This window comes from Vigna umbellata, chromosome 1 (genome assembly GCF_029865625.1).
Source record: "Vigna umbellata cultivar VRB3 chromosome 1, Vumbellata_1.0, whole genome shotgun sequence".
NCBI classification, from domain to species: domain Eukaryota; kingdom Viridiplantae; phylum Streptophyta; class Magnoliopsida; order Fabales; family Fabaceae; genus Vigna; species Vigna umbellata.
Genome location: NC_142165.1, coordinates 81,011,282 through 81,030,370, shown reverse-complemented (window position 1 = coordinate 81,030,370; position 19,089 = coordinate 81,011,282). Strand labels below are relative to the sequence as shown.

At 35.0% G+C, this 19,089-nt stretch overlaps 1 protein-coding gene and 1 long non-coding RNA gene across 2 annotated transcripts; one reads left to right on the top strand and one right to left on the bottom strand.

Moving 5' to 3' along the window:
- Positions 1–14: 14 nt before the first annotated feature.
- Positions 15–14,476, bottom strand: LOC124822242 (S-adenosyl-L-methionine-dependent methyltransferases superfamily protein). Its single transcript, XM_047294230.2, has 16 exons — positions 14,042–14,476; positions 13,851–13,952; positions 13,605–13,671; positions 12,743–12,924; positions 11,929–12,177; positions 11,530–11,613; positions 11,386–11,433; positions 11,231–11,295; positions 10,828–10,876; positions 8,273–8,531; positions 6,748–6,869; positions 5,945–6,025; positions 5,759–5,833; positions 5,217–5,407; positions 4,924–5,074; positions 15–525 (listed from the first exon to the last, which is right to left on the bottom strand). Exons 1-16 carry the CDS (start codon positions 14,411–14,413, stop codon positions 328–330), a joined length of 2,295 nt encoding a protein of 764 aa, XP_047150186.1. The 5' UTR covers positions 14,414–14,476; the 3' UTR covers positions 15–327.
- A 705-nt stretch (positions 14,477–15,181) lies between these two features.
- Positions 15,182–17,624, top strand: LOC148206565 (uncharacterized). The gene is made up of 3 exons (XR_015786943.1): positions 15,182–15,244; positions 15,395–15,475; positions 17,364–17,624. It is a non-coding gene; the product is annotated as an uncharacterized LOC148206565 (long non-coding RNA).
- The last annotated feature ends 1,465 nt before the right edge of the window (positions 17,625–19,089 follow it).

Here is a 19,089-nt window from a genome sequence, read left to right as displayed (position 1 = left end):
GGCGGCTCTGTATGTAAAATATTAAATGCTTACAAGGAAATAGCATTAACCTTCAAAGAATTCTAAAGTCTTCCCAGGAAAATTTTCATGGTTAGCCAAACATTTAGACCAAAAATATATTGCCTAGAGAATAGTATTCACAGCGAGCTACTCTAGGGAACGTTATCTAACCCTTAAAAGTTGAGCAAACACACATGAAATAAAGGGTGACCGTGCTACAATATAATCAAAACTCACTTAAACATCAGTCTAGAGAGTCCAATACACAGATCAACGACAAATATTTGGCTGAGAAGACTTCCGCTTTGTGAAAGCAAGCAAGTTTTTTCACTTTAAACGTCTGATCTTTTTTGTCGCATTGATAATGTTTTGACCAATCTCTGGGTGTTTAAACTCCAACAATTTATGAAGTTTAATAGAAGCTTCAGAGAAACAGTTATCCTCAATACAGGACTCCGATTTGAGTGCAAAATGAACCTCATTGACGTCCTCGTCAAGCTGGAGACAGAAGAGGTGGCTGAAAACCTATATAAAGACAAGACAAAAAAAAACAGTGAAATTACAGAATTACTACACTTTAAGCACAGTAAAGAACTTCATTTCGGTTGACAAGACATGGTGAAAAAATCATTCCACAATCAATACTTCATAATTAACAAAACAAATATTTACATAGTCCATAACATCATCCAGGGGAAATGGTGAACGACCTAAAAATGTCTCTGCATAAAAAATAAATGAAATATTATACAAGAAAAAATAGGCTGACATTTTTTATAATACTTAAAATAGAAATTGTCATTTGAAACCGAAATGATGTCAGTTACCAAGAATGATATCATCTCATATTAGCTATATAACCGAGAAAGCACTAATAAAATATTAGGATGACCGGATCAGGTTAACCTTGGCCCATCTTTATAAAAAGCCCATTAAAACCGTAAATAGGTAGGCATTTTCAGGTATAGTTTTCATTGATTGCACATTTACTACTCATATCTACCTATCACTTGCATGTTGGAGTGCCTTATACAGACATACCACCTTCTTGGGCATTCGAATAAGAGCACATCTCAGACTAACAGAATTTGTGAAGGTCTTGGCCGAGTTAGAAGAGGAGACATTATCTTGTAGGACCATCTCGGCTCTTGTAAGTACAGAAGCAATATGTGTATAGCATTTGTAATCTTCAACATAGAGGCCATTCTACTACCCCAATATAGGATTAATTCTAATAGGTATATTGTACGTCCATCTCATTAATGCAAATCAAGGTAATTAAACCAGGATTCAAATCGTGAATCAAAAAGTAAATTCTTAGAATCGGATAGTTGAATCAAAAATTAAAATTTTAGAGTCGTAAATTGAATTATGTATAGAAGGCAAAAAGAAACAAATGTGAAATGAAAACATACAATGTTTTTCAACCTCATGTCTATATGCACTATCAAGGTTGTCATATCATATCCGAAATATTGTTCTAGAACTAGGTGGTTCGTCACGATCTCAATCTGAAAAGGCACCTTCATGGGTTAAGGGATGAAGGTACATAAACAACCCTTGACCTAGATATCTAAATGATACAGGATTTTAGAGCTCGGCCACTACTTGGCACACCAATATTCTAACCTAGTGTCTACTTGAATAGTAAGTTACCAAATCTGACATTGTTTGCTTGAATTGAGTGTCATTGTTGGCATACCTCCTAGCCATGACTAAGAACATTCAAGAAGGATTGAAGTCATCGGTGGAAGATGGATCTAAACTCTTTCTCTTAGGCCATCATGGAGCATATAGTAAAATAGGAATAATTTGGATCTTGTATTATGGGTCAAGTAGTCTAGGATTTCCTTTTGGGTCCTATATTTTAGATCAAGTAGTCTATGATTTCTTTTTGGACCTTGTATTTTGGGCCAAGTAGTGTAGGGTTTTTCGTCAACTTGGGCCAACAAAGGTCAACACCCAATGTTGACCCAAGTGGACGTCTTTAGTGTGTGTTGAAAGTTTTAACCTAGCTTGGTGAGCAAGTGTTGGACATCTCACCTGTGGTGAGTGTGGCCATGTGTCATGCTTTTATTGGAGAGGATTTTCCATAGATAGTGACCACATGTCTTCTTCCTAATGGAGAGGATTTTCACTTTGGTCTTCAAGTTAGGCCAAGCTTGTGCTTTTAGGGTTTTTCTTCTACAAATTAGAGATACCATAAGCCTATAAATAGAGGAGTTTCCACCCTCGTTTCTCACTTTGACATTAGTAATAAAATGTTGCCAAATTGTTGAGTCATTCATATTAGTCTCTAAAGTCAAGGCTAGAGCATTTCATGTGGCCTCCTCTAACCACCTTCCTTTAGAGTTGGTCCAACCTCTCTAAGAGCACCAAAAAATACCATCCCACCATCACCTAATCACCAAAACCCTGAGCATCATTACCCTTTATCCACCTTTGCTTCCACCATTACCCTTTATCCACCTTTGCTTCCACATCTTTACCATCACCATAGTCTCTCTTCTAGTTTGGAATTCCTTGCTTGGAGGAGGAGGCTATCAGTCATCGTATCTAAAATATTATCCACTTTAAAACTTGATGGTTTAGTCACAGTTTGTCCTTACCTCAGCATGTTAAGGTTGGGTCATACGACCCCACCCACTTTGGGTGTGACCCGCTTCTGTCCAGAATCACATGATTCAGTTCAATTCAGGCTGCAATTCAGCCTCTGGAGTGATTCAAAAAGCAATTTGCATTCCCAGAGGTCTCAATAGGACGAATCATATTGTTTACCTGGCACTAACTACACCTATGCAGATGATACCATTAATAAGATATAAGCATGAAAGCTTTCAAACAGCTGAGAATCTCTATCTGAAGACTTGGCCAACAGGACATTATTATATTGGGATCACAATTTTTATGTTAATAACAAGTATTGCCATTTCACAAAGGAAATATGGTCTGATACCCACTTAAACTCTGCAGAATAATTCCGAATTTATCTCAGCACCTGTAAATTTATATTAAATGATAACAATTCAATTCCCCAATAAAAAATAAGTCATAAACGTTAGAAACAACCATAAAAAACAAATTTTAAGTTTAACTCAATCTTATAAAATCAAATTGGTAAGATGATATTTGCTCACTATATGTATACTATAACTTGATTATATACGAGATCTTCAACAAACTCCCTCATTGCAAGGATTGAACATCTCAAGTTTGTGAATAAAGGAGTCCAATAGCAAATGGCATGATAAGTCCTTCCAACCTTGTAAGAATAGACAACAATAATCTTTGATAACATTTTATAAAGTAGACTTTAAGCTTAATTCAACCTCATAAACTTGTAAGATAAGGTTTGCATCCATTTATATAATATAATTTGACCAAATATTTAGTCAATGTTGGATCACCAATAATTAATATATTCGGTTGTCGCCACAACAACAGTACTATGGATCCTATTTGAAGCTTCTTTCAGGTCAAGGGGCACAATTGAAAAACCTTGAAAGATATCATCACCTATTAGACAGACTTAATTACATTTATGTCACTAGACCAGACATCACATTCACAAATGCAGGTAGTATAGTTCGCCAATTTCTAAAGGTCCCATGTGATGGTTATTGGAATGTTGTGATACACATCCTTTGACGCATCATAAATGCACCAGGTCACGGTTTAATATATGCAGATAAAGTCAAATCCAAAATTGTTTATTATTCTGGTGCTGATTAGAATCACCGTTAGATAGGAGGTCCACTTATGGTTATTGTGTTTTCATTGATGGGAACTAGATTTGTTGGAGGAGGAGCACGAAGAAAACAACAGTAGTTGTATCCAGTGTTGAAGTTGAGTACCAGCTATGGCAGCAGCTGCTTGCAACATTACATTGCTTAAATAACCTCTCCATCTCTTAAATTTCGAGATACACAAGATACTCCACTAATATGTGGCAATGAAACTACCATTTACATTGCATCCAACCTAGTCTTCCATGAGCAAACTAAACACAGAATTTATTATCTTTGTGAGAGAGAAGATGCTCTCTAGAAAAATCATCACTAACTTTCTCAACTCCATTGATCAACTTGCGAACATGATCACTGAATCCATAAAGAGCTCTCAGATTGATCACATTTGTAACAAATTTGGCTCATATGACATACACTCCAACTTGAGATGAAATGTAAAATATATAATTTGATTTTAGTAATTAGGGAAATATGTATAACTAATAATTAAATATTACCCATTACTAGGTTTCCCTATATTATACTTTGAATGATTATAATTAAAGGATTTACTTGTGTAATTAAACAAACAGAGAAACTCTTTAATAACTAATAATTAAAGCCTCAAAATTTGGAGTACTTTTCTTTAAGAATTGAAACGGTTTTAGCAAGAGCAAAGTAAGTGAATTTTTCAAAGTGTGTTGATAGCGTTTGGTGTTTGCCATCATTTTGTCATTAATTGGATAGAAAAACTTCAAAGGAAAACATATGCCCTACCCTCTAAGTATGTTAATGTTTCCATGGCCACTTGGGACTTTCATGTTTATACGTACTGCCACTTCACGATCTCCTTATATTACCCAACCCGGGAACCTTTGGCCATTATAAATTTTGCTTCTCTCAAGAAAGAAAAGGACAAAGCTTATATGATTTCAGTATTACATTCCAACTATGATTGAAATTTTACCGGGTAATCCACATAGTAAGGGTTTGAATAAAGGGTCAAGTGATCAACATAAGTTTCAGTCCAAAAATACCAAAAAAAGCACCAAAAAACTGCATTTAATCAGTTCAAAGGGAAAAAATAGAGATGCTGTTAAACATGCTAATAATAAATCTTTAATCAAACAAATTAAAGATCCCGACATTAAAACTCGGTCCAAACTGAATATCATGACACTCATTTATTTTTTACCTTTTTCATTTTCGAGAGAGCCATATCCTTAATGGCTTGGGACCGTGACACCAAATTGACGACGAAGAGACCATTCTCTGACAACTTATCCTTTACAGTCTCAAGAAAAAACTCATCCAAAAAATCTGGAGCAGGGCATGTCAATCCCGAGCTGTAAAAAACATGTAATAAATAAATAGGATTCTCTAAAATCACAGAAGATATTTTTTCAAATCCCATGACGGCCTAATACCATTTTTCTTGGCCATTCTTTAATATCTTAATGTAATAACCAAATGCATAATTCAGTTCACCTTGGGTCCGAAGAGTCCACATCAACAATAATGATATCAACTTTTGTAAGTTCTACACCAGCATGAGACACAGTAGAACTTTCATTTAAAGGAGACTCTGTGCAACTACAGTCATTACTTTTTCCATGAATTTGAGCCACTCCAGAATTGTCAATCTCTTGGACAAATTGGATCCCATCAGCTATGTGCACCTGGATTCCCCAAAGTCACAAGATTCAATAAGTCATATTGTGATCTCCTATCATGAGACAAATTCAAAAATTCTTAAATTACAGTGTTTTAGTATTCTGGACACAGTCCCCCACCCCCCACAAGTAAAATATAAGTTGTTAGGTCTGCAGTTGCACATTTTTGCATACACGCACATTTGGTTTTAGAAAAGAAAAGAAAAATCATGAAATCAAAATTACTTGCCACAGTCAACATTGTATGATTACAAGGGATGGGAAAGTTAGCAATCAGCCTTCACTTTGACCAGTCCTAATTTGACATTAATGTTCCACAATATGTCAAGAGAAATACAGGAATGCATATTTAACTACCTTTAGTCGTTCATCCTCCATAAAACTGAAGTAGTCCTTTGCAATATCAACAATCACGGGGTCTAACTCCACAGTCTGTAGGTAAAAATCGTTATCAAACCATGTGATATTAATCATTAATCATCAGGGACGTGGTCTGAACTCCAACTGTTTCCCCTCACGGCACAACAGGAAAAAACATATTACCTCAATCTCTAAAAAGGGGACACAACCATGAAGAAACATGGGAAGTAAACCTGCTCCAAGACCTATTATTACTGCTTTTACCTGAGATATGCCACTTGAATATATCAGCAATAATGAACAAGAGAATGTTTTAGATCATGAATCTTTTAAAGAATTTGAAACAAAGTTAATTTGACTTGTATTTACAATTACCAATTATTGGAAACTACAGTACTTAATGTAACTAGAAAATAGTTTGTGCATCACTTGATAATTTATCCTTCCATACATGAATTTTCACTCCAACAAAGACAAAATTCCCTGAACTTGATATTATATCAGACAAGTGAAATTGCCCAATCAGCATCACGATAGCCAATTCCATCAACTTTATCTATCATGTGTTCCCACCTACTTAAGATATGCACCAAAAAATTGATACTTATGCAGTTATTTCAACACTAATCTCTCCACCCATAAAAGACACTCACTTCAACCTTAAGGAGGTAAATAAATCCCTTAAAGAGAATGGCCTTTTACATAGCTAGGACTAAAGTGATTAATACTAAAATTTAGGGACTGCAGGTTTACTCTAATAAAATTCCTTAAAAAATGAAGATAAAGCAGAGATTGCACCATAAAAAAGTTCTTGATAAAAACAAATATATAAATAATTCGAGAATAGTTACTGTAATAAACATCAAGTGCTCTTTGCACATATCATTAACCAGTTGAACAATTAAATTGTTTAACAGTGGAAATATTTTATTGAAACCACAGCTCTTTTTTTGCAATTTCCCTAAATAAAAGCCAGAAATACTTGCCATTTTCCCACTTGATGCCACAGTTTCCATATAAGAAGATATCAACATGAATCCAGAAATAATTCCTGTATGATAAGAACTAGCTACATAGCCATGGTAGACTGTCAACTGGTTACTTGCTCCTGAAAAATCAGGAAAAAAATTACAGTGGCAAGAAAAACGCAAGCAAATATTGCAAGCTAAAAAAGGAACAGTGTTGAAACTGTAAAAATCCGCTCTCTAATACTGTTGTTAAACAATTTTTAACATATCATTTTCATCCAAAATCCTCTTTGCATGAAACAAAGAATATAAGTACTTACATTTTATGATTTATCCATATTATGTAATATAATTATTTACTAATATTTATACTTTTTAAACAGTTTTAAATATTTTAAGTACTTTATAATCTTTCATGGTATAAAATATAAATAAACCCTCCCGGAAAAAAAAATTGTACTTATCTATGCTTAATTAATATTGTTGGGTTGGACAGTGGCCAATCTAAGTTGCAGGCCTAATACCTACCGCAAAGTCTGACATAAAAAGCAACACCCACTCTGACCCAACAAGCAAAGAAACCCTTGTCACAAATAAGCTTTGTTTCATGGATGTCCCCTATTTTTATCTGTAGTAGTAGTTGCCTAAGCCACGTATGCTCTCAAGTGGCTGCTGTCATAGCATGATTTTATGCTTCTGCACTAAATCTGGCAACTATATTTTGCTTCTAGCTTCTCCATGAGATAAGATTTCCTTTGATAAGAACACAATACCAGAAGTGGATCTTCTATTTTATGGTGATCCTGCCCAATCCGCATCTGAGTAACAAGTGATCTTAGTATTGCCTTTGTCTTCATACAATAATCCTCATCTTGGACAATTTTTTATGTATTGAATAATGTGTCACAGCATCCCAAGTGGTCAGCACGGCCTTGACCCTAAAACCATAGCTGGACAACAGCGGCGCAGGAGCTATAGTTGCTCGTCCCGATCAATTTTTCACATAGAATTAGCGGAACAGTGGTAAAAGTAACTTCAAAGGAGGTACTTGAGTGTGAGCTTCCAGAAGCCATGGGAAAAGTACTTGAAATGGGCTTAAAAAGGGGCGTGGGTGTGAGGAAGAAGGCAGAGAGCTCGCCGGCAAGTGGGTCATGCCGAAACAATGAAAAATACACAAGCGGAGACAGACTGCCGGTAAGTGGGTCATGCCGAAACAATGAAATATACACAAACGGAGCACACGTTCTGGGAAGAGGTCAGGCATGTGGGTGCGTGTGGCAATGGATTGGAGCAGGGAATGAAGCACAGTGGTCCCTGGAGGAAGACCTATACAAAGCCTCACTTCCCACCTCACCTAACTGCTAAACAGTTAGGTAATTAATTCTTTCTCCTCCTCTCATACACTCTCCACTCCCTAACAAATATGCATTATATATTAACAAACTCAGGCCTTGTCACTAATGTCAAAGCAACTCTTGCAGGAGTTGCATCAGCAATAAACATTGAACAGTTTGAATACACGAGTCAAGGGGAAAATAATTACCAGCATTGTGTCTCTGAGATCCACTTTTTCTGGATTTGGAAGATGCATTCTTTTTCTTCCTCCCCAACTCACTAACCAATTTTGTAGGCAGCGGTTCATCTTTTAGAAGAGCTTCAGACTGCACCAAATTTGCAGCTCTCTCGAAAACGAGACGACGAAAGACCAACTCTCTAGAAGGAAAAATACAATTGACTTCACTATCAACATTTTCATAAATTACATCTTCAACAATAATTGATCCAGTTAATGAAGATGTGACCTACAAAACACAACCACAAATGATATAGAGATTATGGGGATCATTTTAAATCAAGCAAGACATCCATGTAAAAAATAGGAAGCGAAAAAGTAAAAGACCAGTGGACATTTCTTTTTTATTTCTTTTAGATAAAAGTTGCATTTCAAAAATTATAAAACAAAGATGTAAAATTTCTCTTAGATCAATAAAGCAGGTGGACAAACAGAAAAAAAAAAAAAAAAGATAAACATATTAAGAAAAGAGACGAGTAGAGCCCAAACTCCCTATAATGACCAATGAAACCAAGGGCTGAACATCATAAAAAGAAGCTTGATAAGAAGTACAGAATGATTTTTCTTGCAGAATGCTAGAGATAATCTCACAGCCTTCTTAGGCTGAGAGATTTGAACTACACAAAGAAACAAAAACCTAATTTTATTGATAACAATTACACTAATGACACTCCAGAGCGACTCTATTTGCAAAAATCAATCTCTCAAAAATAAGGAAACAAAATATGCTAAAATAAATAAGAAGATTCTAAAGATATTTCCTCTTAATACAAAGATCCCGAAGAAATTTTTGTCCCAATAAACCCTATTTACAACACTCCCATTTAAGTTGGTAAATGAATTTTTCAATCATTCCCAACTTTCTCACAAGAACCTAATCTTCCATGAGGAAGACCCTTAGTGGAAACGTTTGTTATTTGTAGTCCTATAGAGACACAGGTTGTAACCACAAGGCCTTTGTCTAGAGTATCTACATGGAGTGTCTGTCACTTTCAATTTGTTAGATAATTATTTTCTATTGCAATAGAAAGAAGTGTTAGAATAATTATATCTATGTATCATCATTAAGGCTAAGTAGGATGTAGTATGTTAGACAATCTATTAGTTGTACCTATAGTCGTACCTAGTTTTGTACCTAGGTGTCTGGTGTAGTCTCTTAATCTCCCATATATTCTTTCATTATATATAGAAGATTACGAGAGGGGTCTCTCAAGCCCTCCAAAATATATTTCGCTGTTTATAATCTTAAGTAGAAGAAACTCAAAGGGTTGTCATGTATGATGAAGGAATCTCCAACATAAACTTTGCCATGACAACAAGAAAGTTCTAGACATACTATGACAACCAAGGAGAATATTATTCATAATGTAAAAAATTTGGACATACTAAGGAAAGGTGTTTCAAACTCCATGGAAGGGATAGTCCTTGAATGCGAGGCAACAGTAGAACCTCAGAGATAGGCAAACCATAAACAAATCAATTCATTTCTCCAACTCAACACGACCATGATATGAAAGCCTACAAAGAGGATCTTGTTTCTCTACGAACAATGATTGAATCAATGTGAAAGCCCTCTAGATCATGTCCTCTATTAGAATAGTTAATACCATCTTCTAAGAAAAAGTTGTTTTATGTTGTATCTATATGTAACCTAGCATCCTAGGGTTTACATTTTCCACTTTTACTAACCTTCTATTCTAAGCAATTAATCCTTAAAAATATATGAACAAGTAGAGAGAATTAAGTAAAGATCTCTTAAGATCTTTTTCTTGTATATTCTCTTTAAGTATTTAGTCTCACACTTGAGATATCTACTCTTTAATGTGGAAGGATGCATTAAAGATATGACATCTGCTAAAGATATGACAAATTATAATATATAAATTGGTGCAACCTCAACTTACCAGTTGGTTTATAAGGTTGAGTTAGATTTAATTTACACTTTCTAAGTTCTCGTTACAATAAAAACATACTTATTCTAATGGTGGCAATTTTTCTTTTCTTAAGATTTGATACCCTATTTCAGTCATACTCATGGTTCAAGCCAAACAGAAATTTGAAGATTCTTCCTCTTTTCATTTGTTGGAGATCTTACATTGACTAGAGCTAATACTTAATAGTATATAAATAGATACAAACCTCATCTTACAAGTCGGTTTTATAAAGTTAAGTTAGGCTTAAAGTTTACTTAAGATAATATCAAAGTCATCAAAACCCTATCTTACCAACTTGAACTACACAAGGAAACAAGAAAATAATTTTGTTGATAACAATGACACCAATTACAATTGAGCTCCTCTATATGTAGCAATCAATCTCTCCAAAATAAGGAAACAAAATATGTAATATAAATATATATATATATATATATATATATATATATATATATATATTAAGATTCTTAAGATACTTTATCTTAATGGTACCTTTATCTTGAAGATATTTTTATCACAATAAACTACTATTTAAAACAAAGTTCATCAAAAGAACAAAACAGAAACAATGTTATGTTTATAGTTACTAACCTTGTGAATGATGTTTCGTTCCTTGAGCCCCTCACTTGCCATCATGAAACTGTAGGCATGTATTCAAGAATTTGTGAGAATAAATGTAATTCATAGTGTTCAATGTGAGTTTGTTTCAGCTTATTCTGAAGAAATAAAAGCTTGTTAGTCAACTTCTAGGGAGAGATTTCGACAAAAACGAAATAATTACTTCCACAGGAATAATCTGATCCAAACATGCAAAAAGTAAGACTACAGCACTTGTCAAAAATGGTTTACAGTATAGTAACAACTATAATGCATAATAAAACACATTTGAATACTTTGGTATCCATAGAAAAAAGGAAAAAAACTAAACATTTATGTTAACATTGTTAGAAATAAATGACAAAACACAAAAAGTGCAATTGTACAAGATACAGACGGTATTTGAGCTCCAGTGTCATTTTCTGCAGGTGCCAACGGTGTAACCAACAGAGACAAATCCTTCTAGAAAGGGATGACAAACACAATTCAGTAAAAAACAGCACAGTTAATATTTAAATGCCATGTCCATGAACTATAACTTGATGTTTCTACCTGAATCTCCTCCATGCTGGTATCTGAATGGCTGGCATCCAAGAAAACCTGAAGTCACAGATAAGCTAGGAAGCTTAAATTACAAAAGTAACGTGACATGTTAAAAAATACCAGCAAACTGTAACTTTATTAATAGCATGATACCATTATGAGCCGAGCAGCTTTGGAGCTTCTGACCACCATCCACTGTCCTTCTTCAGAATAGAAAAGCCATTCCCGTGCACGAATCTGAGATTTAACATTCAGTCATCAAATTCAAACAGAAAAACTTCATAATTGGAAGCCCTAGGTGTAAACTGCAAATAGATATCAAAGAAGAGTTGACATCTGTAGAATCAGCTCTATAGATACATATTGACGCACATCTTACTCAAATAATAAATAAATAAAATTAAATGGAAAGAAAAAAAAAACTAAGATATAGTTGAAACCCTTCTATCTGCCAACTAACCAGCATCCCTACCTCTATAATAAACATGCACATTCAAAAACAAAACTATAATAACAACAAAAAGGTAAAAAGATATCTCTGCAAAATCACACCTTAGGCACAATGAAAATCCCACAATGATATGTAAAAGGGTCAGCCAGTTCCTCAGCATCAAGAATTACAGCCCTATAAGAAAAAGTAGAGCACCCTGGTCCACCCAAAGTTATCTGCAATCGCCGACCTTGAGAAAGCTTTAGCAGATCCTCTTGCAGATCTTCCACAGAATATAATAACCCAGAGTCATTAGAGTACTTTTCACGAATTAGGTTTTCATTTTGAAGGGCTTCAGTAAATCCAGAAACCTTGAAAAATAAAAACAAAAATAGAAAATAATAAAAAGTTAAGTTAGAAATAGAATATCTAAAAAATATCTTAGAAAACCTTCACAGCATTTTTAAAATATCATGCATATATTACTTGATTAACTGGTCCTCTAAGCTTTAACTAAGAAGCAATCTTAGGAGATGTTTTCAGTTTTATTGTGTTTCCTGATGAGTTTAGGATTACAAATCCTTTTTTAAAATATCATGCATATATTACTTGATTAACTGGTCCTCTAAGCTTTAACTAAGAAGCAATCTTAGTAGATGTTTTCAGTTTTATTGTGTTTCCTGATGAGTTTAGGATTACAAATCCTTTTATTCAGTGGTTTGAACTTGCCTTAGTAGTACTGTGTATGTTTCGTAAAATGAATTCCATATCACAATATTCAGAGCCCTTTATCTACTCCTCCTTCCTATATAAAACTTACAACTTTAGCAACTAATAACAACTGTAAAACTAATCATCCATGAATACATATTTTAAGAAAGCTCTTACATCTGTGAGAACTCCACAAAAAGTAGTAGTGTAGTGCAGATATTCTACCTGTTTTGAATTACAATTAAGAGAAGAACTATGAAGCAATGATGTAATCTGATGCACAACAGTAGATAGCTCCTTCTCCGCAACCACCATAAACGTTTCAAGGCTAGGTTTACCAGAAGACTTTAAAGGTATGGCATCAACACTCATTTTCCACCCAAGTCGGAACTTTGAGAAAAGTAGATCTGTAAATTGTGAATTAATTATATTTCCAATCACACAAAACCAAGCATGTCAAAAAATGAAAATGATTGCATGAAAACCATTAGCAAATAATTTCATTGCAATGCAGAGGAAAAAAAACAGATACAATCAATTGAAACAGAAATTAAGATAACAACGTCTCCTTTAGTTTTGATAGCATGTTTCTTTTCTAGCATGTCATACAGGAGATAGGAGGTATTATGTGACAAACAGTTTATAAGGGGTAACTAACACAACAGCAAATTACAAATTATGACTCCATGTTCTGTGGATGTCATAGAATGCAGTAAGCAAAGCTCAAACAAAATCAACCTTTGGTCCTTTATCTGGTATTTCCAGATCATGGGTAATATAACAGATCAGAAAGGACAGTCAGGTTGATGTTGTTAAACATGCTTGGAAAGTGATACTTCCTATGATAAGAATGAATTGAATGGTGCCTGTAAGAACAAACTCAACACTAGAACTAAACCCTATCCAGATTTAATTAACGACAGACAAAGCTTCAGAGTTCTATTAAAGAAAAATAACAATTCTGCAATTGAAGCAAGCACTAAAAGCCAGTCAAAAAAATACCACAACATAGTATTCAATTATATTATCTGCATATCACATTTTTTTCACTAATATTTTATGGCAAAAAATTACTCAGAAAACTTACTTAGTACATGAGATTCAGCCAGGGTGAGGCACACAAACTTGCCCCCAGGCTTTAAAACTCTCTTCACCTGAATATTAAGAGAAGAAAAAAAAACTAAGTTACCAACACACAATAACCAATCCACAAAATCAATTATTATTCAGGCCATGTTTGTATCTCTCCTATATAAGCAAGGAAAATAAGAATGCAACAAGATGATTCGATAGATACACACATAATGGTAAAACAAAATAGAGAAAAACCTACCTCAGATAGGTACTGGTTCCCCAACTTGGGGCCAAGCTCGGGCTCCATCAAAGCATCTAATCCACCTTTATCAATAACCGCAATGAAGCTCTCGTCCTCAAACTGCACCATCCAAAACAAAAGAACCGTTAAGAAAAAAGAAAGTCAAATAGAGCAGGAAAACCAAAAGAGCGGGCGGGCGGCGGAGAGACCTGCATGGCGGTGATGTCCATGACGCGCCAGCGCATGAGAGGGCGGTCGCGGACGTTGCGGCGGAGCATGTCGGAGATGACGACCTTGGAGAAGTCGACATTCGTGATGGCAGTGTGGCCGGCGTCGTAGAGGTGCTCGGAGAGGCGGGAGTTGCCACAAGCGGGGACGAGGAGGGGGAGGGGGAGAGGGTGTGCGAGGGTACGGAGGAGGGAGAGGAGAGGGTCTCTGAGGTAGGGCCACTCCGCGTACCACTCGAAGGAATCGGCGCGGAGGGTGAAGAACTTGTCCCAGTTCTCTTTGCTAGTGAAGTCTCCGAGGGTTTCAAGAATGTCCTCTGCTGCTGAACCATTCTTCTTCGCCTTTGATCCCATTTTCTCACCTCTGCTTCTGACACTATCCCATTAGGCGTTTCACTTCGCTGTGTAACTTCGCTATATGCTCTACTAAAACCCTCCTAAATCCTAATTCATAATTCCACAAAGGTCTCACTCAAAGTATCTCTTTAATTTAATTAATCTTTTCTTTTTGTTTTTAATTATTCTTTTTCACTTCAAAAATTTCTAATCATTTCAATTATGTATTTAATTATTTTAAAAATTTATTTTCATTGAAATCTTAACAAACATCAACCTATATCTACTGAGAATCCACTCTAATAAAATATATCAGCACTTTTTTTTCCACAAACTTTCTAACGATGATGCCTCAAGTGAACAACATTTCTTATTACATAATCATTTAATAATTATTTTTGTTTATATTTTTGTTAGTTTTATTCAAAGTGATCTTTCACTTGCTTGACATTTAGAATGATTCTAATTTTTGTGTAATTATAAGTAAGTCTTTACTCACACGTTAAATTAGCGAAAAGTTATGGACAACCTTACAAATGTACAGAGTGTAATATAAATTATTTTTCTTTGTGCATTTTGTAAGGGCCTGAAAAATATAAAATAGTCATTGGGCAGCCAAGCCCATAAGACCAAGGACAACTTGGTCTTAGGAAAGACTTCTAAGAAGTCTGATACATTTGCTAGATTCTTTCTCTCTCTAAACAGAAACTTTTTTTCCTAAATAATTGCTCTGTCTTCTCTCTAAAAGATTCAAACACTGATAACCGTTTAAATTTTAATTTGAAGGTGCCTAAACGATCGCGGTGGCAAGAGCTTCATTTTGAAACGAACAATTTCCTATTCCGATCGGTAACTTTCCTTTTCCTCTTCTCTTTCACTGTTCTAAAACCTAGGGCATGACACTTTGCTGGGTTCACGTGCCTTGTACGTTTTTCCTTCCATTCTCTGTTTATTCGAGCTCTAAGAGCTATGTTCTATCACCAATTTGGTGATCTGTAGGTTCTGTCAAGTTTCGCTCTGTGTGGAGGGTACTGTTAGGGCATCTACTGTGAATTGTATTGAGCAACCCAAAAGAAGAAGGTAAGGGGAGCTAATTATGTTTGTGTATATTATTTGTATGACGTGTATGATGGATAAATTTTTGAAGTAAGTATGTCCTTATGCTTGAGTTGGATTCCTATAACTTAAATTGAATGTGTTTGGATATTGAGTTGGATGAACTATAATGTGATGTGTTGTATGTGGATAAGGAAATGTATTTTATGATAGAAGTGGTTAGTGTTTTATGTGGATAAGGAGATGCAGTAGAGAGTAGGAAGTTCTTTGAAAATGGATTAAGAAAGAGAGAGTAGGGAGGGTCTCAGGTTAGAGAATATAGAAAGAAAAATGGGTTGCTGTGTTGTAGTAGAAGAAAAGGAGGATGAAGTCTTGAGGGGTTTAAGGGGTAGAATGGTGTTATTAGTAGAGAAAGGGAAAGGTGTGGGGTAGGAGTTACTGGTTAAGCATTGGTGGTGAAGGGAAGAGCTTCAGATGAGCCTAAGAGGAAAAAGAAAAAAAGGAGGTAGTGAAAGGTCTATGTTGTGAAGTGTATTAGGAAGAGGTTATAAGTTTGTGTGCACCAGTGAAATAGGGTAATTAAAAATGCAAGTGAGTAGTGAGAGAAATGTTAAGTTGTTGATTTTAGGGGAAGAAGAAGTTTGTATGGCCTAACCTTATTCTTGCATCAGGTTAACTCAAGAGATTGGGTGTGATAGTTTCCGTGGGATTATCAGAATGTAGATGTGGTTATAGTGTAGCTTTGGGGAATATTTATTTATCGGTATAGTGTTTACGTGAGAAATATTACGTGACCTTTCATGAGGAGGAAGTGATAGATTGTGGTTACTGTGAAGAGAAATAAAGAAAGCTTGAGTGGTTTGGTTTGTGAGCAATGAGGATGAAAGGAACGGGAGGTTGGGTGTGCATGGGTTGCTTATCCATGGGATGGAATTTTGCATAGAAGTTACGTGGGAAGGAAGATATAAGGTTTTATAAAATGAAAGGAGAAGAGGGAGTTAGAAGAAAAAAAAAGGGGAGCTACGGTAGGTATGGGTATTAATATAATATAGGAATATTAATATAATATAGTTTTATGTATAATTAGTAAGTATGTATGATATATATTATGTTAATATAATATATATATATATATATATATATATATATATATATAATAAAGTAAGGATAGTTATTTCTTATATTAAAAACGTGAGTGTTAATCAATAATTATATTACTTGTAGATATGTATAAATTGATGCATTTTATGAGCTGTTACGGGTTAGTTGGAGTTGTTTGATTCTTGGTATTGATTAACTTAGATTCAATTGTGGAGATGTTATTTTTATAACTTGTGATTGGTGAGTAATGTATATTGTTGAGATTATATATATGTTGATTGGGGCAAAAAAATATATGATTACAAAGTGATGAAAGTACGATCCAAGTGGTAAACCAAATTCCATCTGTGTAGAATCTCTTGGTGAGATTCTTGGCGTTTTAGAATGAAAGTAGGAGCTCAGTCTTGGGGGTCTCCCTAACGCTCCAATGGCCTTTCTTCTCACGTAGAGAGGATTGGACCATGTGGTGAGGAGTAGCAGGTGGTTTTAGTCTTGGAGGCTTCCAATATGCTCCAGGGCGCGAAATAGACTAACCTCGTGAGTGTGGCGGGGATCCCAAGTATCACAAGCCACCACGTGTGCATGACCCGTCATAGCTCAACTATCATTCTAAAGTCCAGACGAGTCAAGTCTAGTGTTCAACACGTTAGTATACCTGTCTTAATTTGTTTTGATTTGAGAATAACTCTTGTAGATTCTATGCTTGACATGATGCATGCTTTTTATATAATTAGCTCACTCTTGCTTGCTTGTGTTTGTGCATGTTGTATGTGTTTCATTTTGCGATGATCATCCACTTGGGTGGGAGCAGATGGCGTGGAGGATAGTTTGGAAACAGCTCTCGATGGGGACGGCAGTGCTGCAGCTTAGATTTTCTAGCTTTTATTTCCATGAACTCATATCATTTTGAAGAACTTTAGTGCATTTAAAGTTTTAAATTCTCTGTAATTTTCAGGGAGAAACTCTAATACTCTAGTTTTCAATTCCACACTATTCTAAGGATGACTGTAATCCTAATTACTCTTGACTGTTTTCCTATATTATGCATGATGACGTCTTTATTATATGTAAGCCTTTTCTATATATTTTTGGACGTCACACATTTTAAGTAGTACATAGTTGAAATGCATGTTGTTTTCTCTAAAGAACTTTATATTGTAAATAATTACAATTGGATTGGTTTCTTTGTTGCATATTAGTAAATGACTACAAAGTATTGAAATAGTGTGTTTTCTGTTAAATTAATATACTTTGGATGAAGGATTGTGTTAATGTGTTCGAGTATGGTCAGTTAATATTGATTGTCATACTAGATTCATTTTGCATTATAGGTGATTCATGCTAAGTATGAATGTAGGGCTTGACTGTACAATGTTTAAGTCGAAGATTATCTTATAAAGTTGAAGCATGACAGTATGCCTCGTGTTGCGAGTGGTTATTTGAAATATTGTTTTAATGAGTATAATGTTATAATGTAAGTACGATCAACCTGCATTTGGGTGTTTAAACTTGTACATGACGTCATGTCGATGTGTTATGAATTATAGGTGGTTGTTAAGTGGGCATGTTATGGTTTGGAGATCTATATGTAAATTGTGGTAGAATTGATTTAGTTTTATGGTGAATTTTTGTAACTTGTTTTTTGCATAATGAGAATATATACGTAAAGTTTTCGTGTTATTTATAGTTGTGAATAGATTGTGCTTTTTGTTTTATATGATGTAAAATACATTGACCAGTTGTTGTGATGTTCTTTTGATATGTTCAGGAATTATTGTTGTTATTGTATTATGAAAATTATGTGCTTAAAGTTTATGAAGTTTAGCATTTTGCATGTTTTCCGATGACTACAATTTTCGGGGACGAAATTTCTTTTGAGGAGGGGTGAATGTAAGACCCATGAAAATAGGGGTCTTAGAAATAAAATTGTATTAAGAGTTGAGTATGTTTCTTTTAAGAGTTAAGGATGAGTGTTGGGATGTACTTGAGTATGTGATTGATAAGCATGAGAGTGGAGGATAGGTCTACTCATTGTACCTAGTAAATTCTGTTTTTTTATCTACGTACAAGTTTTGGTTATTCAGGTATTAAACTTGCCTTATGCGGGGGTGATGGTAGCTTCCTTGTCCTTGTGTGGCAAGAAGGCATGTTCCTTAGCTGGATTGCGGGACTACTCAAACATATCTTAGGGGAGGCTACAGATTGGGTTGTAGGAGCGCCTACAGTCGGTGAGGTAGGGTATATGAGTGAGATTGATTCTTTCCATTATGGTGTTTATGGTATTGAGGAGGCTCATGGTGATGATCATGATGAGGATTAATCATGATAAAGGTACACATGTTGAGGATCGTAGTGATGATGAAGTTTTAGGGGAATGTTATATTGATAGTCATGGTATTAAGTGAGGTAGTTAACATAGGTGTTTTCGAACAAGTAGATTGCGGTCTAGGTGTGTGATGTTTGAGGATCGACGATCGAGGATCGAGGATGGAGTATCGAGGCTCAAGAAGCGAGTAATCAAATATGATTGATTTGTT